The sequence below is a fragment of the Sarcophilus harrisii genome, chromosome 2 (genome assembly GCF_902635505.1).
Source record: "Sarcophilus harrisii chromosome 2, mSarHar1.11, whole genome shotgun sequence".
Lineage (NCBI taxonomy): Eukaryota > Metazoa > Chordata > Mammalia > Dasyuromorphia > Dasyuridae > Sarcophilus > Sarcophilus harrisii.
In genome coordinates this window covers 623,780,941-623,806,035 of record NC_045427.1, presented here as the reverse complement: position 1 = coordinate 623,806,035, position 25,095 = coordinate 623,780,941, and the positions used below count along the sequence as shown (strand labels likewise).

The window sequence follows — 25,095 nt, the reverse complement described above, 5'->3', positions numbered from 1 at the left end:
GTTGAGAGAATGGCAAAGGTTGAAACTATACCACAAAGGAGGCTTTTGGACTACAAATCACCCTTAGCTGCCTCTATACAAACTCTTTATGATGATTTTTGGACATCTGAGCCCTGAGAAAATGGACCTGGTTCAACGTGGGTTTTTGTGGTCCTTGATTTCAGCAGACATGTACACGGGCAAGACCTGTGTTTGGTATGATCAGAGCACGGTGTTTCTAACTCGAGCGGGTTGTGTGGAGACCATAAATGGAATAACTGGGGCTGATGTGACTGGTCGTGTTGATTCTGGAAGGATAATGGCCACATGATGCTCAAGGACACACACAACTCAGCAGGAGAGGGATATAGGTTAGTGCCCTTTACCCTTTGAGGTTAACTATAATACATATTTTAACTTGAGGTCTACTTTGATTTTCTGTTTCCTCGTCTGTGAAACAGAGATGATAATCCTTATAGTAATACCTATTCAACAGGATTGTTGCAAAACTCAAATGAAATAAAGCATGAGACTTTGTAAATCTTAAAATGCCATATAAATGCCAGTTATGATCACTACACATAGATGTCACCCATGTATTACATGTATATAATGTATTTATATATATAAATACATATATGTATACATACACCCAGATATGCATGCAGACATATATTCCACTCCATATGGAAGTATTATCGCCCTCTGATTGGTGACTGGTCTGGTGGATTCTGCAGTGGAGGTCCGTTGGTCTGATGACTGGTGAATTCTAGAATTGTTGGGGTAGTCAGTTGGGCTGGGGTCTGCTGAAGGAGGAAGCTGGGGAAGTGGGCTGCTCAATCTGACAAGGCCTATAGGCTCCCAGTGGTGAGGGATTGCCATCCTAGGGCACTAGAGACGACAGATTTGGAGGTGGACGTTTGGGTTTGCTCAAGGACTTCCAAAGCCTGGGGCAGGGAGAAAAATGTCCTAAATGGTAGCCTGTGGGAAGATGAGCTTGCTGAACAGAAGAGTATGGGATGGTGGTGGATATGGGCATATTTAGGGCTAGATTGGGCTAGATTCAGGATAGGGGCAACCTTGGCTTAGCCTCAGCAGTTTGGGGTGGGCAGAGTTGAGGATTTGCTGCTTAAGCTCATCCTAGACTCAGCATCAGGGGAGCCCCCACTCTGGGCAAAAGCAGAGGGAAAGGGATCCTCCAAGAGTCAGTCAGGCTCTGAGGGGGGAACCAGAGATTTCTCAAAGTCTAGATAAGATTTTCAGATGGGAGGAGAAGGTGCCTTCAAATCTGGGGGAGAGCGGTGAGCGCTTCCCCAAACTTTGGTTAGACGGGTGAGGGGGAAAGAATTGTCACAGCTCAAGCCAAACTTGGCAGATCAACTAACAGCTCTGGTTGAGTCAGGGAAGGGGGAGGTAGGGGGAAAGTAGGGATGCCCTCAAGGCTGGGTGGAAGATGCAAGATCAGAAATACTCCTTCCAGACTCCACTTGGGCCCTCTGGGGGGTGGGGAGGGGAACCAGAAGTTTCACCTGGCTCAACAGTTGGCTTAAGGAGATTTGGTGACTCAAGGGGCTGGCAGATTTGGTACATGTAGGAAAGTAGGGAAGGGGAATTCAGAGGAGGCTAGTTTTGTTTTTTTTTAAAACTGAATACTGCAAAGGCTGTTCACACAGTAATAATTAGGGGTTCGGGACCCGATGGCCAGTATGTGAGGCAGGACACAAGATGGGAATATTCCTTAGCAGCTCATGCCTGCCTAGAGATGAGGAGATGGAGAGGTCCCTGTCTGAGTTGGAGATAAGGGTCGTCTTTCAGGCCTGGAGCAGGGGCACTAGAGAGTCCAGGCCTCCAGCAGCTGTCAAAGCAGTCGGCTGCCACCTTTCCCAGGTCACTGTCTATTATTTTCCGCTTCTCCTAGGGGGTGGAGGAGAGTGGGATACGAGGAGAGAAACAGTGGGATACACTGTTTCTCTATTGCTGAAGGAACTTGGACAAGCCTGACCCTCTCTTCCCCTCCCTAATTTTCTATATCTTGCCCAAAATGTCAAGAGTTTATTTTTTAAGGGGAGGGAGAACTTGTGTCATTTCCAAATGTTATGTTGATTTAACTCCAAAACTTTTATCAGAACTTAATATCCCCATCCAGAGTTCTCACTTAGGAAAGTAATTAAGGGATGAAACATATATGGGGCGGGCAGCTGGGCAGTGTGTGGGGCAATAGGGCAGTGGAGATGGGTGAAGCCATCAGAATAGGGAACTCTGGACGTGATGTGATGAAACTTTTTCATCCCGGCTACTCTGCATGCAACCTGAAGTCTCAAAGCAGACGTACTTAACCATCTTTGTGCCATGGACCCCTATGGCCAGAATGTTTTAAAATATTTGTTTTTGGTGGCCCAGTGGATAGAGCACCAGTCCTGAAATCGGGAGGCGCTGAGTTCCAATCTGACTTCAGACACTTAACACTTCCTAGCTGTGTGACCCTGGGTAAGTCACTTAGCCCTCATTGCTTCAGCGGAAAAAAAATTTAAATATTATTTTAATTTTAAAATATTGATGTTTTAAAATAAAAGAAATGACAAAATTTCAGTTAGAGGTTAGCAAGCAGTAAGTAAAGATTTAAAATATGTTGTTTTGTTTCTCCAAATAAGTTCATTGGATCCTCCTGAAATCTATCCACAGACTCAAGTCAATAACTCCTGTCCTAGAAGATTTCCTTCAAGCATCATGAATGTAAGTGACTTGGCAGGGTCACAAAACCAGTATGTGTCGGTGGCACAGTGTCTGGCATATAAGGAATATTTACTGACAGACGGACTGACTGACCACCAGCCTTCCCCCTCATCTCTCGTAGAGACCGAGCAGAAAGGAACTAGATCTGTAACTGGATTGGGAGAACAAATGTCAGCACCTTTTTTTTTACCTTCTAGTCTTAGTTTCCGGGCTCATCTGGCCAGTATATATGAGAGGCAAGGTTTGAACCCAGGACCAGTTCTTTCTCCATGATATTCATGATATAGAGACCTAGTGAGGTTTATTCTTGTTGCTCTAATAAGCTACTCAGAAAAAGATGCATGAGAATGACCTCAAATATTAGGAAGTGCACTTGGAAATGGTCTGGACTTGACAAAAGGTTTTAGGAACTTCTAGGAGGGAAAATGGTCCAAAATTCAGTGTCACGGGGCTCCGCAGTGGATGGTACACTGGGACTTGAGTCAGACATGAATTCAAAATGGCAGCTGTTTGACTCTGGGAAAGAAATTTTAGCTCTGCCTTTCACCATTGACTCACCTGTAAAATGGGTAACAATAGCCTCTACCTGCCAGGATGTGAGACTATTTGTGAAGTAGTAGCCCCTAAATGATAGCTACCGTGCAGTTAAGTCAATGTGATTTTATTGTCCAACAGAGAAACATCACTGTGGATGGCTGGATCCCTAGCATGAAGCTCAGCTACTGATATAAGTGGAAAGGTTGAGTCAGAGAGCAGCAATTGGACTATTTGGAACTGGAGAAATCTAGGGTGAAAATCTCAGATCCACCAGTGCCACAATATGCGGCAAAAGCATCCCGAAGTGGGCTTCTGTGCCCCTGGAAACGGCTCATTAGCTACCCTGCTTTTCCAAGCTTTTCACCTTTTCACAGACTTCTCAGGCTTAGAAGGGACCTCAGAGACCACTGAATAGAACTGTGCTGGAGCAAGAATCCCTTCTACCATAATCCCCAATTCAGTCTTGGTTTCAAAGACTTCTGATGAAGGGGAATTCTTTCCCTCTCAAGGCACTGGGACAGCCCTCCATGGAGTTGAAAGAAGTCACTCTGCAACCTCCACCCACTGCTCCTAATCGTGTGCCCCCATGCCCATCCCGGTACCTAGCATTACCTCCTCTTCCTCCCACATGACAGTCCTTCCAGTATTTGAAGATAGCTATCATGTTTTCACCTAAGTCTTTTCTTTGCTGGGTGAAATACCTCCCAGTTCCTTCAACTGATCCTCTTATGGCATGGTTTTAAGGTCTCTCACCATTCCAGTGACCCTCCTATGTCACCCTCTAGCTTATCAATATCCTTCTTAAAATGTGGTGGCTATTTGCTGTTCACAATGATGTGGGCTGGGCCTTCACCTCCCTAGTTCTGGACACTGTGCCTCTCTTCGGGCAGTCTTAGATCACATGGGGCTTTACTTTCTTTACAATCCAAGCACAGAGTCTAATGCAGTTGATGGGACTTTGGCTTCTTCTTGTGGTCAATTGTTTCACTGAACTGGCAATCCACTGGGTGCCTCAGAACATTGTAAAGATGGTGAGAAACTTTAAAGATGGTGTTGCTTCCCTGGGGCCTCTGGCAGGTGAAGGAGTTGGGGAAGTGGGCTCCAGAAAAGGCTGGTTTCTCAAGTTATTATCGCTCGGGTTTGACATTTCCTCCCAAGCAGGACCCCTCTGGTTCATTGTTTGCATTTCCCACTTGTGTAGAGCTTCTGGGCAAATGAACTGAAGAAGGCAGCAACAACAGACCACGGTGGTTCACAAACATTGTGCTGTTTCTTCACGTTCTCCCCAGATGAAATTGGAAAAGTGGCAAATTGCCCCCAAGTCCATGGATTGGGCTGGTGGGCTGGGGAGGTGGGGTCCTGATGGGTCGTATCAGGCTGCTCCCTTGGGGCCTGCAAGCGAACCACTGGTTTGATGTGGGGGCGTGTGGCTCTAGGTCCAATTCCACTGTCTCCTGAGTCATGTCTGGGACAACAAAGATGGTGTGCAGTGTTTGGCTTTGACTCCCAGAGTCTATGCCCTGTAGAACTGGGCAGTTGGTGGGGGGAATGAGGGGGAATAGCCTAACCTAGCAGTTTCCCTTCCCCTAAGAACCTCGGGGACAGGTGGGAGCTCAGCCTCTTTACAACCCTTTTACCCAGCCCGGCAGGAAAATCTTCTAGATTACTATAAGTGACCAAGAGTGTAAACTGCTGTCGGCTTAAAGCACAGTTCTCTGAGCACTAATGAGGAAATCTGTGAATCTGAAGGTCCCATTTATCCCTCTTAGGGACCCCATTTTAACAAGCTCTTGAAGGCTTCCTGGTATTAGGAAAAGCCTCTAAGACCTGGTTAGGATGGCTGCCACCCTATAAGGAGAAGCTCTGGCTGGGGGTATGGGTGAACCCTACTGGTGCTACCTTTCAGTGTTTGGGAGAAATTCAGTCCCTATAACATCCTTGGAGCTCTGTTGGGAAAGGATGTAGGCCTTTAACATCCTATTAGAGAAAACTGTTATGGTGGAAAGCAGTCTGAATTTTTCTGAGGGAACCAGTGATACTTAGCAAGAGCTGCCCACGAAAGAGCACTATGGCACAAAGGGGCTCTCGAAAGGAGCACTAGTGTAGAGAAGCAAATCCCAGCTTCCCTCATTTTCTGGATCCCCACCCAGGGCAGTACTGTAAGTCACAGAAACTACTCAGATTTCTGGAGGGTAAGGGCTGTACTGACTGTCTTCAGGCTTGGATGCAAGCTTTGTGCATGCCTTAGTTTGCAAATAAAACTGCGATGTCTTAAGCCCCGTGAGCCTAAATGCTTTGAAGGATATCTGGGAGCTGGGGAAAAGTGCTTAATTTTGATGTTTTCACACTAGCTGGAATAGTCAAAGATAGGAGCCTGGGTTCTTGGTGTCGGGAGGAAGCTTTAGCCAGACGGGTTCCATTATATTCACTTTAATTTCAAACCTTTGGAAGGATTTTAATTTTCAAAAAACCAACCTTTCCTCAATAATTAAAAGAATATTTAGGAAAATGATCTGGCAGGCCTAAGAATAAGTTGAGTTCCTTGGAGTTCAAAGACTAAGCTCAGAGGGAAGTAGGGAAAAGAGAATAAGTTCTGATGCACCTTTGGCCTTTGAGAACCAGCGTACTATGCCAAGCAAGTCATTTCTTAAGTTCTGAAAGGAGTCCAATACTAGGCACTGGGGCAAGAATGGAGCAATCAAGTGATTTTGCTGAGAATTTGGACTCTGTGGCCTATTACCACCACCACCACTACCTGATAATCTTTCTTCCCTTGCTCAGTAAACCCATTCTCAAGAACTGCCCCTCTCCTGCTTAGGGTATGGAGGATGCACTTGCTATGTATATAGGATGATTTGTAGGGTTTGGGTGCCTGCCATGAGGGAATGGAATCTTCAGTAGTCTGGCAGCACCACTGGGTGTCATGGAAATTCACTCTAGCATCTATACAGGAGATAATCTGAAAGAATACAGGGTGCAAGCCCCTTGAGGGAAAGGACCAGTTTGTATCCTCACTCCCTTATAATAGACCAGTTATAGTTTATGGAATTGCTGAATGCAAGTGCTAAAGTAGCATTCATGGTTTTGGACAGTATAGCCTGAAAAATGCTCGCAATCACTAAGTTAAAATGAGATTTCACCACACACCTGACAGATTGACCAATGACAAAAGAGGAAAATGGCAATTGTGGAATTGTAGGATAGGCACACTAATAATTGACATTCAGCCATTCAGCAAAGAGATGAACTATGCTCCCAAAGTCACTAGACTTTATATTCATTCGAATCCAATATCACCACTTGGCTGGAGCTCAAAATGGAGGAAAGGACCCCACACACATATCTTAGCACTTTGTTGTAGCAAAGAGCTGGAAACAATGATTGTGAATTGGTGCGTAAGTGATATATAAACATGGGGGAATGCAATGACACAAATGTGAATGTAGGGATTGATGCAAAGTGAAACCTGAACCATTTACACAATGACCACAATCTAAAGGAAAACTTTTCAAGAACTTAAGAATGGATCAATTCAGTGACCAAGACTTTTAGGGCACTGATGATGAAACACATCCCATTTCTTGGCAGAGACATGATGGGACTGTAGATGCAGAATGAAAGACAGTCTTGGTTAGAAATGGCCAATATGTTTTATTTTGCTTGTCGAGTGGAAGAGGAAAGGATGCATGAGTTGGCAGCGACAAAGAGGAAAAAAGCAAGAAAAATTCAGAAGAGGATACAATTTTATTACAGTCCTCTTGAACAATCTATACTTTTAAAAATTGCACAAAAATTTTAGGGCTCGAATACAATCCTCTCCTATTTTGAATAGACATAATGGTGTTAATTTATAAGTTCATAAGAATTTTTTTAATGGGCCCCAACGAAAAGTACTGATAATTCATTTCTACTTTGTGTGGAGCAGACTGTGCTTGCAAAGTTCTTTAATAGGTACATTTTAAGAGGAAATTTGGCATAGTGGAGGGTGACCATCACAGAGAAAGAATGAATCAAATCATTTATATAGGCAAGCTAACTCATTACTGGTAGGACTATGAATTGATCCAACTATTCTAGATAAGTCATTTGAAACTATAAAAACTGATTATACCCCTTAAAATGTAGCAATTTCACTAAGTTCCCATGATACAGTAAAATATTTAACAGTACTTTTTGTAGCAATGAAACACTATATATGCAAAGTAAGTACCCACCAAACAAGGAATGGCTGGAGAAATTGTGATATGTGTATGTAACGCTATTACTGTACCAGAAGAAATGAAGATATGTTTAGAGATGGAAGTCAAAAGAACTATGCAAGACGAATGATCTAACAGAAATTCAGAAACACTGAAATAACCCACAATAAAAATTTCCCAATGAATGGATCTGGAACTTACCTCCTTTCCTTTGGTAGAGAAGTGGTAAGATTATCAATTGGTTTTACTAATTCATAAAATGGTTCTCAGTTCTATTTCTCTAGCCCTTATCACTCTCCTGATCTCTAGTCTTGAATCCCAACTCTATTGGACATGTAAAATGGAATGTCTTGCAGTCATCTTAAACTCAATGTGTCCAAAATAAGTCAGTGTATCTCCCCTCCAAACCTTGAGATTGCCACCACCCTTTTATTCACTCAAGGTTCCCAAATCAGGTGGCACTCTCACACTCTACCTCCCATTAATTAAAATCTACCTCCAAAAGTTGCCAAATCCTGTTGATTCTACTTTTGTAGCATTTCTCCTGTATACCCCCTTTTCTTTTTGGTTCTTGCTCTTATGGGTGGATGATGCTCAAAGGCTATTTATACAATATACATAAAATACTTATGCAATATACTTATGTATATACACAAACAACATATTTAGATAATATATAAAATTGTGTGTGGATGTGAAGTCTGGCACATTACCTTTTTGCATTGACATAGCAATGGGCTCTCTGTGCCCGTTCCAAGGACCAGCCTAGTTTGAAAAGGTACAACCTCTTTAAATGCATCAATACCCACATTTATTTTGGTCATATGCCATAAAACCCGCTAAGTGTGATCTTTTTTCCTTTTTAAAATTTTTAACACACATTGCTTTATGAATCATGTTGGGAGAGAAAAATCAGAGCAAAAAGGAAAAACCATGAGAGGAAAAGAAAAGGTGATCATAGCATGTGTTGATTTATATTCAGTCTCCTTAGATCTTGTTCTGGATGTAGATGGCACTTTCTGTGCAAAGTCCATTGGGATTGCTCCAAATCACTGAACCGCTTAGAAGAACCGAGCCTTTCAGAGTTGATCACACATTCTTGCTGTTACTGTGTACAATGTATTCCTGGTTCTTATTTCCCTCAGCATCAGTTCATGTAAATCTTTCCAGGCCTTTCTAAAATCAACTTGTTCATTTTTTATAGAGTAATATTCCATTACCTTCAGGTACCACAACTTGATTCAGCCATTCCCCAATTGATGGACATCCACTCCTTTTCCAATTCTTTGCTACCACAAAAAGGCTGCTACAAACATTTTTGCACATGTGGGTCTTTTCCCACCTTTATGATTTCCTTGGGATACAGACCCAGAAGCACTGCTGGATCAAAGCCACCTGCTCAGTGTGACAAGATCATGTTCATCAGTGGAAGGGCTGACTACTTCTAATGAACAGCACGGACATTTTAACAAGATAGAGCTGGAAAAAGCTCTATCCACACAAACATAGTGGGGGACATTCTGACCAGGGCTTAGACTCAATGAGCACAGAGCACAAAGACAACACGCCTGAAGAAAATGATCAGTTTGTCCAAGTTATTCCTTCCATAATCCCCTCTTCTGCCTCTCCCTCCCATGAACACAGGAAAGTTCACATCTCTTAGTAGAATACCACTGGGTTCTAAGTCAGACTGAGTTCTAGCTATGGCTCCAGTGTGGTAACCACACTAGATGAAAATCTAGACCAGATGAAATCTCTAGCTCCTTTCAGTTTGACCAGTCTGTAAGTCAACCCGCATTTATTATGCACTTACTATAACTCAGCTTTCGGGCCCTTTTAACAAACACCCTCCAAGTTACATTTGTGGCTCAGAGACACTCTCTCACCGCCATTATGTTTTTCTTCCCTCAAGATTTTGGAAATCTCCTTTGGGAGTCTGGCTTTTTCTCCCACCCTCTCCTCTAAGGCACCTACAAAGGAATGGCCTCCTTCAGGTCCGAGGAGTCTGCTGATTCTATCTGACAGTTACAGGATGCCTTGATGCACTGGAGTAGGCACAAGGAATCCAAAGACAAGAAAAACAGCCACTGTCCTCAAGGAGTTAAGGGTTGTTGTTTTTTTTTTTTTTTTTTTTTTTAAGTGAAGATATTTATTCCCCAAGACAGAAATCTCTGCCAGGAAAGGGGCCTGAAATGGTACCTTCTGACATCCTTTGCCAAGTTCTGAATGACCTCAAGCATGGATCACTCCTTAAGTTTTTGTGTGGTAAAAACAAGGGTTTTCCTCCACACACCTGCATAAGGCAGCAGAATGTTTAGTTTCTAAACTGCAAGGACCCAGAAGTGTGTCCCTGAAGCAAAGGTAGCTTGTTTACGAACCACAAATAAACCCATAGCCAGGGAATGGCATGGGCTCCTAACACAAGAAAGCCTAAGAAGTCAGAGGCAAGCCCCTTTTTCCTGGGTGCCCACACCATCCCATCAAGTCCTTTCCCCAAAGGCCTCCCTTTATAATAAACCTTTCCTCTGGACCTACAGGTACAAAAATGTTTGCAGCAGCTCTTTTTTGTGATGGCAAGGAATTGGGAATTGAGTGGCTGCCCATCAATAGGGGAATGACTTACTAAGTTATGCTATATGAAAGTAATGTAATATTTTTCTATAAGAAATGATGAAAAAACTAAGAAAATCGTGAGCATGATGATTTCCGAAAAGCCTGGAGAGACACTCATGAACATCTGATGCTGGATGAAGTGAGCAGAACCTGAACACTACACAGAAGCAGCAAGATTATGTGTTGATTAACTGTAATAGTCTCAGCAATGTGGTATTTCAGGGCAAATCCAATAGAATTGAGATGGAAAATGCAAATAGGAACATACTATTTTCATCTTTTTTTTCTCTCGTGGTTTTTCCCTGTTTTTTTTTTTTTTAATTTTTCTTTTACAACCTGACTAATAATATGGAAATATAGTTAAAATGATATAAGGTAATGGAGGGAGAAAAAAATTTGGAATTGAAAATCTTACAAAAATGAATGATGGAAACTATCTTTACATGCCACTGGAAAAATAAAATACTATTGAACAATAACAACACAAAAAACCCCTCCCCTCTGCAATGAAAGGCTACTAGAACTTACCAAAACCTCAAGGCTACCAAAATCTATTTTGCATTCTTTTCTTCACTCCTTAAAGCTGTACTTCCCTTTATCTCACATCAGTAACTTTTTGCTTACTCTTTTTCAAATTAATTTTGCTTACATTCTCCGGGTCAGCCTACCCTAGGCCCAGACAACCAGGACTGAATCCTTGATATATACAGGTGCCTCATTTCCAGAAAGTTTAGGCAGGCAGAGAATGGAACCACAATCTTCACAGTCCTCTGTAAGTGATTAAGGATGTTCTTGGACAGCACACTCTTGGACCGCTTCCTGTTCTTATCACAGGCCAACCTTCCAGCTCATTTAATGGCTCTCAGAGCTCTATACTAAAAGCCTCCTTGCCTGGTATGTTAAAAGGCCTCCCTTGCTGCCCTAATACCACCTTTCCCTCTTGCCCTGGACATCACCCTGCTAGGTCCTGAAAATAAGGAGGTAATTTACTTGACTTCAACCCAGGGCCCCAATTAGTCTTTGGCAAGAACCTTCTCAATGCTTCATTTAGAATGACCTCGGCCAATGAGTCAAAAGTAACACTGACCAGCCTTTGAGCAAAGTAGAATTTTATTTTGGTAGTTTAAAAAATATCCAAATATTAATAATAGCTAGTTATACTAAAGGTATAAAAGAGATGTTTATTAGCAGGCAAGGATATTTGTTCTGGAAACTGCTTCACTCCTACAAGCAGCAATCCTGCCGCCTCTGCCAGAAGTAACCTCATGTCTTCAATCCTTACTGCTCACAAGATGACTCTCAATGGTGGGAGCCCAGAAGATAGGGCCTATGGGACAGAGGACAGACTTCAAAGGACCAGGAAAACAGCCCTCCCCCCCCCCCCCCTCCCAGAAACCGAGCCTGACAGTTCACTGGTGGTTCTCTGGAATTGTGGAAGGGCTCCTCATCGGTCAGTCGTCCTCGGCAAAGTCAAAAGGCTCGAAATGCTTTCGGAACAAGCGAGCTAGAGCTTCCTCCTCTTCTCGGCTCCGAGGGCACTGCCTCCAGTCAGACTTATCGGGAATGTTGAGGATGGCCTCACTCGCCAAAACCTCCCTGCAAAGGACAAGGCAGGTCAGAGCAACCTCAGCCCGGAGACCATTCCTGCAATTATTCTCCAATGTAAACTTTCTCCCTCCACCCACTCTGGCTTCATGTTTGCCTACACAAGCCATTCCATCAACACAAAGGACTATTTCTAAGGCCCAGGGCAGGGTTCCAAGGAAAAGGCAGAGGTAAATCAGACCTGCTCCCCAACCCTGAAAGGGGCTCTTGGTCTGCTAGGGGAGATAAGAGACATAAAAATGACTACAGCAGAAAACAGAATGTGATAAGTGCTTTCAAAAGGTGTAAACAAGGTCCTATGAAGATTCACAGGAGGGACAGATTTTATGGGAACAATTAGGCTAGACTGAGGAGGAAGAATTGATAAGGCTGGCCAAATAAGAAGAATGAGGAATAATTCCAGTGAGAGCAGGATGTCATCCAGTAGGGAAAAACACAAGACTGAAAGTCAAGAGAGCTAGCATCTCGTCCAGCTGGGACCTTTTGGGGACTCATTTTCTTCATCTATCTGTACAATGCGGGGGTTGGGCTAGGTCAGTCCCGGGGTCTCTACAACTCAAACATTGTATGGCTTTGTGGATGGCATTGAGAGGGTCAGGGAAACAAAGAGCATCTTTGGGAGGAAAGAGGCTGAATCCAGTTTCTGATACAGGGATGGTGAGGTAGAGGCAGAAAAACCAGTTGGGAAAAAAACCAGTTGGAAAAATGTCCAGAAGACAGTTGGAAATGCAGACCAGAGTCTGACAGTGGAGCTGTCTAGGGAAGATGTTTGCAGAAGATTAAAGGGAAGGGTAAAGAATCTAAAAGGATTAGCAGAGTGGGGGGTGGGGGGGAGGGATTGAGGTTTTTTTGACCCAACATTCCCTAACTTCTAGCTAGAGCCTGCAATTCTCTGATCATTATTTTTAAAAAGGATCATCATCTACAATCCATCTTGTCAGGTAGGAAGAGAGTAATGGAAAAATCCTGAGGTTAAGTCCCTGAAGCCTAGGAGTCTGATGCCCTGTGTGAATAAATGGATTGATCAGGTTAACTATCCAAAGACATATTGTAATTTGATTACGATTTGCTTTTCATTTGCTTTGTTTTTCCATTGTATATGGCTATGCCAATTCTTATGGAGAAATCACCGCTTTTGCTGAAGAGTTGCAGTAAAAATCCAGGGCTTGATGTTCTTTTCAAAGACAATGGGACTACTAGATGCCTTTTTATCAAGTTCCCTCGATTCCACTTCTTTCTTCTTCACCTCTATCCAAGTCAGTGTTGTGCTGATTCTCTCTGCCCTCCCCAGAGCCAAAATCTTCATTCTCACCAACCTCCTCTCTCTCCTGTACTGCTCTGACAGTTTCCCAACTGGTCTATGGCTTCTAGTCTTTCCTCCACAGACCTGCTGAGATAACATCCCTCAAGCACAGGCCAACCATGTCATTGCCTACTCGTAGAGCTCTCATTTCACAGCAGAAAAGACAAACTTCTCTGACTTTTAAATAAAGTCCTTCACAATCTGATTCTAAAATGACCAACAGGATGATTTCAGAAAGGCCTGGAGAGACTTACACGAACTGATGCTAAGTGAAATGAGCAGGACCAGGAGATCATTATATACTTCAACAACAATACTAGATGATGACCAGTCCTGATGGATCAGGCCATCCTCAGCAACGAGATCAACCAAATCATTTCTAATGGAGCAGTAATGAACTGAACTAGCTATACCCAGAAAAAGAACTCTGGGAGATGACTAAAAACCATTACATTGAATTCCCAGTCCCTATATTTATGCACACCTGCATCTTTGATTTCCTTCACAAGCTAATTGTACAATAATTCAGAGTCTGATTCTTTTTGTACAGCAAAATAATGTTGTGGTCATGTATACTTATTGTGTATCTAAGTTATATTTTAATATATTTAACATCTACTGGTCATCCTGCCATTTAGGGGAGGGGGTGGGGGGGGGGTAAGAGGTGAAAAATTGGAACAAGAGGTTTGGCAATTGTTAATGCTGTAAAGTTACCCATGCATATATATCCTGTAAATTAAAGGCTATTAAATAAAAAAAAAAAAACAAAAACAAAAAACAATCTGATTCTAACCACCTCTCCAGTCACAGTATATCCCTCTCCCTCATGCATGTTCCAGCTCAAGTGGCCACATTATGGTTCCCTGTATATGATGTCCAATTTTGGCTTTTAAACTCCAACACAGACTGTTCTCCATGCCTGAAATGCTCTTTCCCCCTTTTGCTTTGGGAATCCCTAATTCCTCCAAGGCTCCAGGGTTTTCTGAGGCAGCAAGGAGGGTTAGGGCCTAGAGTTAAGAAGGCCTAAATTCACATGCAGCTTCATTTACCAGCTCCGTGACTCCAGGCAAATTAGCTACACCTTGTTTGTCTGTTTTCCTTACCTAGAAGGTAAAGACAATAATGGCAGCCACCTATCTCCTAAGGTTGCTAAGAGGATCTTCATAAAGTATTTAGCATAACTCCTATATGTAGTAGGTACAAAATAAATACTTGTTCCCTTCTCTTCCCCCTTTTTCTAATAAAAAAGCATTTTTGGTGTTCATGCTCTTTCCTTCTTTGGGTATTGACTTCTCTGTTTACTGCTGTGTCCTCAGCCAAATGTAAGGTTCTTGCCTCTGTATCCCAGAGGCCCACCAAAGGGTCGTACTCTTAATAAATACGTAGGGAATGGCTGTTAATGGCTACTCTCCCTGATGTTCGTAGATCCGTACCATCATCATCACTAACATTTACAAATGGTGCTTTGAGGTTTGCAAAGTGATTTGTAGATTACATGAACTCATTTGACCCCCACAACAACCACATATATTTCCTTCATTTTACAGATAAGTAAACTGAGAACGAGATGTTGAAAGGCTTACCCAGGAAGCATCTCGGCCAGGATCTGAGCCCTCACCTTTCTGACTTCATGCCTCATTCTCCATGCACTCACCTGCGCTGCCCTGGCTTCTGGCAGAAATCTTAAAACCTACAGTCTCATCTCTGAACACCTATTGTGCTCTTTAGCACATTATATGGGAGGACAATTTATTTGCTGATTTTTGGTTATAGAATATTCTATAGACACTATTGCATCCTGTAGAGAGAAGAAGGGCATAAGCTCGCCCCAGACCCCTCTAAGCAATCCTCCCAGACATCTCTGCTCATCACTGATACAGGCTGGTCTGAGCACTGACGCCAGCCCTCATCACTGTTAGCTGGGAAGGCCCTCCAGCACCTCAAACTCAGCACGCCCCAGACTGGGCTCTTTCCTTCTCTTTGCCTCCAAATTTCCTTACTCTCTGACATTAAGAGCTGCATCTCCAGTAACTCTTCAGTTCCTCACTATCTCCTGAGCCACTGTAAGATCTTGTCAATTCTACCTTCAAAAAACCCTCTCCTGCACATCCCTTTTCTCCACTTCTATGGCCAGAGTCTCAGATCACACCCTCACCACCCTTTTGAAAAATTCAGCCGTACTTCACCATCAGTTCCTGATTCTCTCCTCCACTCACCCCTTGTTACTACATTTCTTCTCACCTGCACTACTGAAATAGCCTCCCCAATGATCTCCCCAATCCATTTTCTACTTGGTTGCCTGGTTGATATATCCGATACAAGGATCTTACCACAGCATCTTTCTGCTGTGGAGTACAGCTCTTAGCCAATATGCTGTTTCTCCTATTAAACCAGAAATGACCTGAAGGATTCTGTTTTATTCATTTCTGTATCTCTACAGTGAGTGCCCAACATATAAATGTACTCAATGAAATGATGATAAATAAATGGGGGGGGGGGGGGGGTGGGGGGCATTTCTGGTTTAATAGGAAAAAGGACGAACCTTCCAAAATGTAAAGGAAAATTCTTCTTAATTCTGTGGAAAAGCTTCTCTCCTGTGTCCAACTCCACATAAAAATATGGTGCTCCAGGCTGTGCAATCTATGACAAAGAGAGTTCTTTAAATACGTGCAATGAAAACCAAGACAAACCTGCACACGGCTCTTGGAAGCTGAATTCTGCTCATTTAATGAGGATGGCCATTCCTGGGTTATTTGTGTGAGGTTGCTGACAGAATGGGGTTCCCACTTCTCACATGCTCAGCTCAGTTCCAGTGAAGACTAGATCTTTTCTTTGAACTCTGAATGGACCGCTTGCCTGTCACTCACTAGAGCATACTGCAAATGATAATCATCTCTCTCCACAGCCAGACTTCCCGCAGAAATCTAGGGTCACACCAACTATCTACACTGAACTCGCCTACAAAGATCTATTCCTGTCAGTCAGTAGATACTCCAACAGCATGTGTTAAGCATCTACTATACCAGGCATAGAAAAAAAAGGGAATAAATAGGCTTCTCTCTCACAAAGATCACAGTCTAGTAGGGGAGAAGAAAAGTCACCAGACGCAGACAAATAAGATATGATAGGAAGCCACCGTCCCTGCTGTTGTTGTATTCTGTTGTTTACTTAGTCCTGCCCAGCTCTTTGTAACCCATTTGGGATTTTCTTGGCAGAGATACTGGAGGGGTTTGCCATTTCCTTTTCCGGCTCATTTTACAGAAGAGGAAACTGAGGAAAACTTGTATATGACTTGCCCAGAAAGATGAGGCTTCCTGCCTCCAGGCTCAAGGCTCTATCCATGGTGCCACTTAGCAGCTACTCCTAGTCACTGGATAGAAGAATATGTGGGAGAGTTGGGTGCAGGGAATGAAAAGATGAAAAGGTAGAAAGGGCCAGGTTCTAGAGAGCTTTAAAAGTCAAACAGAACGTTTTATGTTTGGTCTTAGACATAATATTTAACCATGGGAATTTGCTGAATGGGTGTGTATACAGTCAGACCTGTTTTCTAGAAAGATCAATCTGACACTGAATATGATTCTAAAATCTAATTTAGTTGATGAGTTCCTGCTCGTCCACATTAGCTTCTTCAGACAATGCTCCTGTTTCCTTCTTGGGCCACTTCTTGTTTGTAGCCTAAACTTTGGGCATGTGAAGAGGAGCCTGGGGGAAGAAGGCTGGAGTGTCAAGTGGAACTAGACTGTCAGCCCCCAGGCTCGGGCGTGGGTTTTGGCTTGATTTAGCAAGTTCCAGGAGCACAGGAGGGGCGAGCAGCAGGGCTTCTGTAACACTGCCCTGGATTCATGTGAAGGACCAAGAGCATGGAGAGGGAGAAGAGCAGGTGAGGGCAAAAGGAGAGAGGAGGGCCTAGGATATAGAATGCTGAAGGGCTGGCTACAAGAGACATCCTGAAAAGGGCACAGAAGACCTCGCACAGTTGTGGAAGTTGTTGTGTAAAAGGAAAGGATCAAAGGGGATACAAAGGTTTCAAGCCTCACCTGCAGAAGGGCGGGACAGAGGATGAATATAAGACCAGCTCTATCAAAATAGTGTCCAGAATGTTAAGCTGAGGATCCTTCAGGAAATTAAGAACAATAAAAGGGTTTGGGCTTTTTTAAAGCCACACTGAGAAAAAAGGAAGAGGAAGCAGGGATAGAATTATTGTTTTCAGTGATCAGGACACAGTAGCTGACAATAGAGAACAGGAAAGCTTTCTTAAGTATTATTTTGTATTCCACACTTGGCACATACTGTTCTGACATCTCTCCAACTGTGAAGTTAAGGCTTCGTAACTGATTTTTATATATTGATCCTCATGTACATATGAACCACAAGGGGACAGACTTTTTTCCTCCTGTTATACCCCTGCTTAAGAGCTCTCACTGAGTCCCTAGTACATACAGAAAAGCAAATTCCTTTCTTTCTAACCATATCTTTTATCCTCAGCTAGTTATTTTCCTATCTATCCCATAATCACACCATATGAATCTTTGCTTCCAAAGGATCCAACATAAATACACCTGAAATTTCTCTAATATCTCTATCTCTAAGCTTCTACAGGTCTGCTTTCACCTTTCCTTTTGTCTAGAAGGTCCTGCTCATTCCTTATCTGAACGCTATTCATATCTCAGGACCCTTCAAATCAGACCCTACCTCTAAGAAGCTTCTCTGACCAGCACACCTTTCTCTTTTGGTTCTTATACATAGTACTACTGGTTACTAAGTTCTTTATGTCTCCAGAGTACTTGGGACACTACCCTGCATGTAGTAGGCCCTGGCATATTTTTCTTAACTATTGGCTTCCTTTCCCATTCTAACACTACAACTCCTCTTGCCCTCAGTAAAAGTTGAGATAATTGACAAAAGTAAATCAAACAGTGACCGAGCTGGGGACACTGTTGTTGTCCCATCTAAGCACACTCGGGTGGCAGCCATGTCCTGAGCCTAGTACTATAGTGTTCCCCTTCACCTCACTGAGTTCATTTCTTGGAGCTCTATCAAACTTGCTTCTGTTCTCCTCCTACTTCTCAAAGACAGACAAAAGGGCATCCAAGTGCAAGGCAGCCCTCAGCCACATGAAGGGAGAGGGGCCCAGGGCCTACCTGTTGAATATCTGAGTGTTCTGGGATTTCTAGCAGCTCAATCTGTTGCTCCTGGGCCTGGACGATGAAGGCCTCCTTAATGTCATCAGTGGTGCAGCAGCCGAGAGGTATGGGAACAACCTGGATGGGAAGAACAGTTGCCATTGGCTCTGGCCCCAAAAAGGCGGCCATTGACAAATACATCACGGGGGTGAAGAATACCCCTCAGTATTGGTTTTCCTCATCCCAGAGAGTACACACTCCATGCCCTCTCTGTAAAGACTTAAACTTATGAGATAAAATATTGCATGTGGGAGCAAAAATAATCTCTTCAGTGGGGAGGGCTCAAATGAGGTCCGATAGCCCCAAGATTCTTGCTCCAGTGTCATTTATGTGGTAGAGTTAGGCCTATTTGATACTTAACAAATGGGCCAGAAAGAAAACTACCACATTGCTAGAAAGGTCTCATTTCCCCTAGTTGTCTGTGACCTCCACAAGGGCAGAGTGCATCTTGTATTCCCCTCCAAATTTTGCCTTCCTCATTAATAGCTGTTCGGTATTATCTTGGTTAAGTCTGCAGCTCAGTCATCTCCAGGTTTGAGCTTCCATTTGACTTCTCATGTTCCTGCTTGGCTCACCCGGTCTAATTTTAATTCTTCTCCATGTTCAGCTCAAGCTCTTCCCCCTTCCCAAAGTCTCCATGACTATTCCAGTATATAATGATTCCATCTTTTTCTGAAATTTTCCCATAATACTTTTATTGGTTGTATTATTCTGTATTTAGCACTTAGCTCATACATTTTATGACATCTTTCCTATTACTTCATAACTGTTGACCTTTTAATACATGTGATCCTCTTTCCCCCAAAAGAGAGTAGACAGTCCCTTTTCTTTGAGTATTTCTCTATCACAGACTGCTGCCAACAGAGCAGAAGCCCAGGAGGCACTGGCTATCTCCTACAGGATGCCCGGCATAGGGTTAAAGCACACACCAGATGTTCAATGAATGCACATATGAATCTGGGTCCCTCCAGGGATGTCTGAGATTCCCTTTGAGTTGCTGGACCATACTTCCCCACCTGTAGCTGGAGGTGATGACTCTTATAATTCCTCTCAAACAGAACGCATCGTTTCCCTTTGCTCTTAAAGAGCTGTCTCACTGCACACTTGTACTTTTCCACTTCTTCCACCACTTCTTTTGAAAGATCTACCACTGACTGGTAGTGCCCAATGGGCAAGATCAGAACGTGATCATCACATAATCCACCCTTGGCCAGGGCAAGGTAGCACTGGAAAAAAGGACAAAAACACAAGAGTTAAGATGTCAATTCTGTATCATTGGCATCTGTACAGATACCATTAATGAGAGTAGCTGGAAGGACCATCATTAAAGAAATAAGCAGGCCAGTCGTGCCTCAGAGACTCCTTCATCAGAACTTACAATAAGTGAAAATTCTGACTGTGAGTGTCTGTCCTGGGTTATAAATCTTAGCCACATCTCAGGTAAATGAATTGTTGAAAAAACTGAAAAGAAGTTTGGCAGAAATTAGAGCTAGACCAAGACTTTGCACAATATACCTTAATAAGCTCAAAAGGGATGTAGGCTATGAATATAAAAGTAATAGTGAACATTTATATGCTATAAGCTTTGCAAAGTACTTTGCATATGTTCTATTATTTGATCAAAATGACCATGCAGGATCAAATCATAAAATGATTAAAAGAGACTATCTATAATTGGAGAGAAATTATAGAAACAAAGGTCATAAAAGATAGACAACTTTGACCACATAATATAAAAGAACATTGTGAAACGTAACTCTTTAAATCCCAGAAAGTCACAGGGTTTGTAAAAGACTAAAGAGAGAAGGAACTCACATGTGTGCCAATGCTGACTACCAAATGTTTTTCCACTTCAGGACTGGCAAGACAGAACCAACAAGGCCCCAGGGGCTGAGCTTCATGTAGAAAAAACAAAAGCAAACCAAACATAACTGTTATTATGGTCCAAATACCAAAGTACCTTATTATCTTATAGAGGTCAGTGTGGTCTGATCTCAAGTTACTCCACAGTGGGGAGATTATTTATATTCTATTGTGGCCTACATGAGGCATGGAAACCAGGTCTTTATTTGTTGCCAGAGCAGGCTCTTATTTAAATAACAAGGGCAGGATTTTCAGTGCATGCCTCAGTTTCCTTCTAGCTAAATGCAAGACGAAGGGGCTGGATCAGAAGAACTGAAGGTCCTTCCACGTCTGGCAATGACTTTCTTTTCCACCTTCATATACCACTCTGCTGCACAGTACTGATTCCCTTGTGAATCACAGTGTGGTGTTACTGTACAGTGAGATACTTACGTGGCTTCCGGGGTTGTTTGGGAGAAACACCCTTGTCTCCCCCGGTGGACTGACGTTTCTTTCCTTGCTTTTTGCTTAAATCAAAGAAAAACTGACAGGCTGGTTCTTCCTGTGAAGGCCAAAAAATATTACAACAGATTATGACTCAGTAGAGCTCTAAAATGACTTGGCCTTGACATTTATAAAGATATTGCTGCCTTCCCTCTTTTGTCTTCTGTACTGTTTATTCTAGCTACTATACTCTCTGTCTGCCCTTCTATGCCCATATATACAGATAGCTGCAATCTTAGTCCTCCAACCACAAACGGCTGCCAATACATGTCCTGGATCCCACTGTGGTTCCTACCACATGCTTCCACATGATTGCCCCTTACCATTTCACTCTCTAAATCTCTACCTACTAAAATCCTGCCTGAAATCTGCTGCTCTCTTCTTTCATCCCCGTCTCAGATAGTGATCCTGTTCTACCCCATCTTCTGCAGAAGATCATCTACAATGTCACCCCGCTTCATCACTTACCCACAATCTCTCCCTGTGTGCTACTTCCCTATAGCCTATAAATATTCCCATTATCTTCTCCATCCTCAAAAATTCCTTCACTCAATCCCCATCAGCTTTTGTCCTATTATGTCTCCTTGTTGTGGCTCCTTGGGAAAACTATCTATAATCAATGCATCTACTTCTTTTTCTCTCGCTCACTTTTTAATTCTCTACAGCCTGGCTTCTGAACTCAAAATTCAACTAAAATGGCTGTATCCAAATTTATGAATAATTTCTTACTTGCCAAATTGAATGGCTTTTTAAAAATCCTCCTCCTTCAAGACTTTTCTAGTTATTCTCCTTTTCAGTAACCTCCTATGGCTCCTTATTAGCTCCAAGATCAAATGAAAACTCATTTGTCATCCAAATGCGCTAAAATCTGATTTCTTCCTCCCATTGTAGTCTTCTTACAATTTATTCTCCTCAGCCTCCACTACTCTGCTCTACCACAAACTTCTGGATCCAGTGATTCTCATCACCCAGCTGTTCCATGCACAAAAAACTATCTGCTGACTGTATTTTCACTGGCTGTCCCCTTGCCTGGAATGTTCTTCCTTCTCACCTCCAATTTCTGGCTTTCTTCAAGGACAAGCTAAAATTCCCATCTTCTACAAAAAGTCTTTTTCAATTCCCTTTAATGTTGATGCCTTCCTCCCAGTAGCTCCAATCTCCCTTGTCTTTATCTTGTTTACATGTTGTCTCTATGAATTTACTGAAAGCAGACGCTGTCTTCTGCTTAGCACTAAGTACAGTGCCCAGAACAAAGTAGATGTTTAAGAGATGCTTCTCTACTACTCATCCCTGAGAGCCTAATTGAGATGCCATTCACATGCAGCAAACATTTCCTGATCCTTCCCTGTAGTATGAAAGCTGAAATTACCATCTCCCCCCATGAAATTTCATTTTGCCCTTTAGAACATCTCTTATGCAGCTGTTATTGGATCTTGTATTATGGTAGTGTGCATTTTATCTTCTCTACTAAATTTTAAGTTCTGAAAGCAAGGACCACATCTTATTCATGTTTCTGTTTCTTCACAACCAGACAGTTGAATGTCTCCATGAACATAAATAACAGGATTTGACTCAGGGAAAATTAGAGAGTGACTCAGAGGGGGCTTGATAATTCTATATATCCCAGCACCAAATCACAATGAAATTGAATATTAAATTAATTTGAATTACTCAAACTATTGAGACTTATTGATGATCAAAAATGTTCCTGGAAAGTGAGATATGGATTACATAAAATTTATTTGCATTTGACCTTACCCCAAAGTCTCTCATGGGAGTTCCCTGATTGTTCTTCCAAATATTACCCAAAGGAGAATACCTGTAGAGCCAGGCCCTGTCTTCCTGATAATGCTTCCTTCCCAGATTTTCTGTATGGGTTTTCAGTGACATCTGGCGGCTGCTTCACTAGTTCTGCCACATCCATCAGATTAAGTGGAAGGATACTGAATGCATAGAGGTACTTTGAAGAAACAATAATAAAATAGTCTCAAATTAGCCTAATTAAATACTGTAAATTCTTTATTATGAAGACTGTCAGAGGAGGGTATTAGTATTAATAAAGCAGCAAGTAAAACAATCAAACCTGAACACTGCAATCATATTATTTACAGAACAAGAAAAAAGGGAAAGAAGGAAAATATCTTACTCAGACTGTTGACTCTGGATTGCTACACGTGACATTTTTTCCATTGTTTTTGTCTCTTTTCCTAATATGCTGACTAACCTGCCTGTCATTAGACTGCAAAATTTCCCTAAGATATGAGGAAATATAGTTGTCCTTCAAGATTTGCAAAGTGCATCACATAAATTATCTTGCTTGATCATGTGAAAGGATTTGATAGAAGTTCCGTGACAATTCAGTAAAATTAGATGGTTTCTACTAATTTTCCTACCGAATTTTCAGGCACTGTTCCAAAGGGGTGTGTGGGTGTGTATGTGTACACATAAAAACAAAACCTTATACACAAACTATAGGAATTATATATGTTTTTTGAATATTAATTTTAATAGAAAACCAATTTACCCTTAAGTATATGATTTTTAGAAAGCTACATACAAAGCATGTTATTACTACTTCAAGAGATCTGTCATTCACCCCTTCCACTGATGTACATTACCACCTTTTTACCTATTAATGTTAGTACAGGTGCTATGGTTAAAAATTCAAGATCTAGTGGTCAATCTTTGGTGGTGAACCTATTATTACTAAAAACCTTAGCCCAAGTGCCACAGAGCAAGCAGGATGCTCTCTGCCTAGAATGTACTTCCTCTACAAACTTGCTTTGGAGGTAGGCTCTCTATGTTCCTTTAGGGCTCAGCTCTAGTACCAACTCCTACCTGAGGATCTTCTGGATCCTCCCAATTGCTGGTGCTTCCCCAATCTTTCAAACTCATTTATTTGCTATGCTTGTATTTGCTTACATATGCACATTCTGTTTTGCTCAGGAGAATGAAAGTTCCTTGAGGGCAAGCATTGCTTCATTTTTGTTTTTATATCCCTAATGTCTGGCACCTAATAAGTGCTTAATAAATGTTTGTTAATTGACAGCTACTGACTGACACTGGAAAAACAAAATGAAAAATATATATTGCTCAGATGAAGACATGCAGTTGGAAGGGGAGACACTGGTGTTGTGTGCCTCCAAATATAACTTGGATAGGCACTGCAGAAGAACAATGAACTGAGTCCAGAACTGAAGAGGAAAGATTAGGTCAGATCATATTTGTGGATATTTGTGGTCCTTACTGATCCCAAGTAGCTCTCAAAATGATTCTAAATGGCTACAAAAGTCTATCTTTTTAACATCAACATTTTTCTAGTCTGCAAGGTTGCAAATCACAAAACATTTTTTTCAGAAGAATCAAATTCATGGAAGATTGAAAAATAGAAAGATTTATGAGTATGAAAAGTTGGCTACACTGAACCAGGAAAACATTGTACAAAGTAACAGTGACATTGTGTGATGTTGCTCTTCCCAATCACATAATGACCCAGGACAATTCCAAAAGACTCATGATAAAAATGCTATCCACATCCAGAGAAGGAATTATGTAGTCTGAATGCAAATTGAAACATATTATTTTCTTTTTTTTTGGTTTACTTTTTTTCATGGATTTTCCCTTCTGTTCTGGTTCTTTCTTCACAACATGATTCCACATGTATAACCTATATCATATCACTTGCTGTTTGGGGGAGGAAGAAGGGAGAAAAATTGGGGATTTAAAATCTTTTTTTTTTTTAATTTTATTATTTTTTTTTTATTAAAGCTTTTTATTTTTCAAAACATATGCATGGAATTAATTCTGCAACATTAGCCCTTGCAAAACCTTGTGCTCCAGTTCCCCCCCCCCCCTTCTCTAAGTGACAAGTAGTCCAATATATGTTAAACGTGATAGAAATATATATTAAATCCAATGCATGCATACATATTTATACAATTATCTTGCTGTACAAGAAAAATAAAATCAAACCAGGAAAAAAAATGATGAAGAAAATAAAATGCAAGCAAACAACAACAAAAAGAGTGAGAATGCTATGTTGTGAACCACACTCAGTTCCCACAATACTCTCTCTGGGTGTAGATGGCTCTTTGATCACAAATTGGAACTGGTCTGAATCATCACATTACTGAAGACAGCCACGTCCATCCGAATTGATCATCATATAATATTGTTGTTGTGTGCAATGATCTCCTGGTTTTGTTCATTTCACTTAGCATCAGTTCATGTAAGTGTCTCCAGGCCTTTCTGAAATCCTCTTGCTGATCATTTCTTATAGAACAATAATATTCCATAGCATTCATATACCATAACTTATTCAGCCATTCTCCAACTGATAGGCATCCACTCAGTAGGAATTTATAATCTTTTAAAAAATGAATGTTGAAAACTATCTTTATATGTAATTGAAAAAAATAAAATACAATTTACAAAAAAAGTTGGCTACAAATTATTAGTAATGATATTCTAAATATATAATAGCTCAAAATGGAAAGTTATATATGCATAGAAAAGAGTATGATCAAATAATGCAGTAAGAAGAATAAACAGGGACAGCTAGGTGATTCAGAGAATAGAACACTAACTCTGGAGTCAG

General features: G+C 41.8%; 1 protein-coding gene, 1 long non-coding RNA gene and 1 other non-coding gene across 6 annotated transcripts in view; 1 reads left to right on the top strand and 2 right to left on the bottom strand.

Annotated features, from left to right (window-relative positions):
* The first annotated feature begins 777 nt into the window (after positions 1-777).
* On the top strand, positions 778-7,542 carry LOC116421960. Of its 2 annotated transcripts, XR_004232557.1 has the most exons (4): positions 778-1,866; positions 2,380-2,466; positions 2,631-2,712; positions 3,388-7,542. It is a non-coding gene; the product is annotated as an uncharacterized LOC116421960 (long non-coding RNA). The 2 variants fall into 2 exon arrangements; XR_004232556.1 differs by having other exon boundaries at positions 778-2,466.
* Positions 7,543-11,153: 3,611 nt separating this feature from the next.
* The window catches only part of CWF19L1 (CWF19 like cell cycle control factor 1), a 28,812-nt gene continuing 14,870 nt past the window's right edge, over positions 11,154-25,095 (bottom strand). Inside the window, exons 8-14 of one of the 3 annotated variants that reach the window (XM_003758813.4) lie at positions 22,318-22,458; positions 20,448-20,556; positions 19,968-20,047; positions 19,169-19,378; positions 18,111-18,230; positions 15,512-15,609; positions 11,154-11,657 (exon numbers count right to left, since the gene is read on the bottom strand). In XM_003758813.4, coding sequence (XP_003758861.1) covers positions 11,513-11,657; positions 15,512-15,609; positions 18,111-18,230; positions 19,169-19,378; positions 19,968-20,047; positions 20,448-20,556; positions 22,318-22,458 — 903 coding nt within the window. In that variant the 3' untranslated portion in view covers positions 11,154-11,512. Of the gene's footprint in view, positions 11,658-15,511; positions 15,610-18,110; positions 18,231-19,168; positions 19,379-19,967; positions 20,048-20,447; positions 20,557-22,317; positions 22,463-25,095 lie in introns of all 3 variants that reach the window. The other 2 variants (XM_031956685.1, XM_031956684.1) reach the window with 2 other exon arrangements.
* LOC111718796 lies at positions 18,396-18,543 on the bottom strand. The gene has a single exon (XR_002769239.1). It is a non-coding gene; the product is annotated as a small nucleolar RNA SNORA12 (small nucleolar RNA).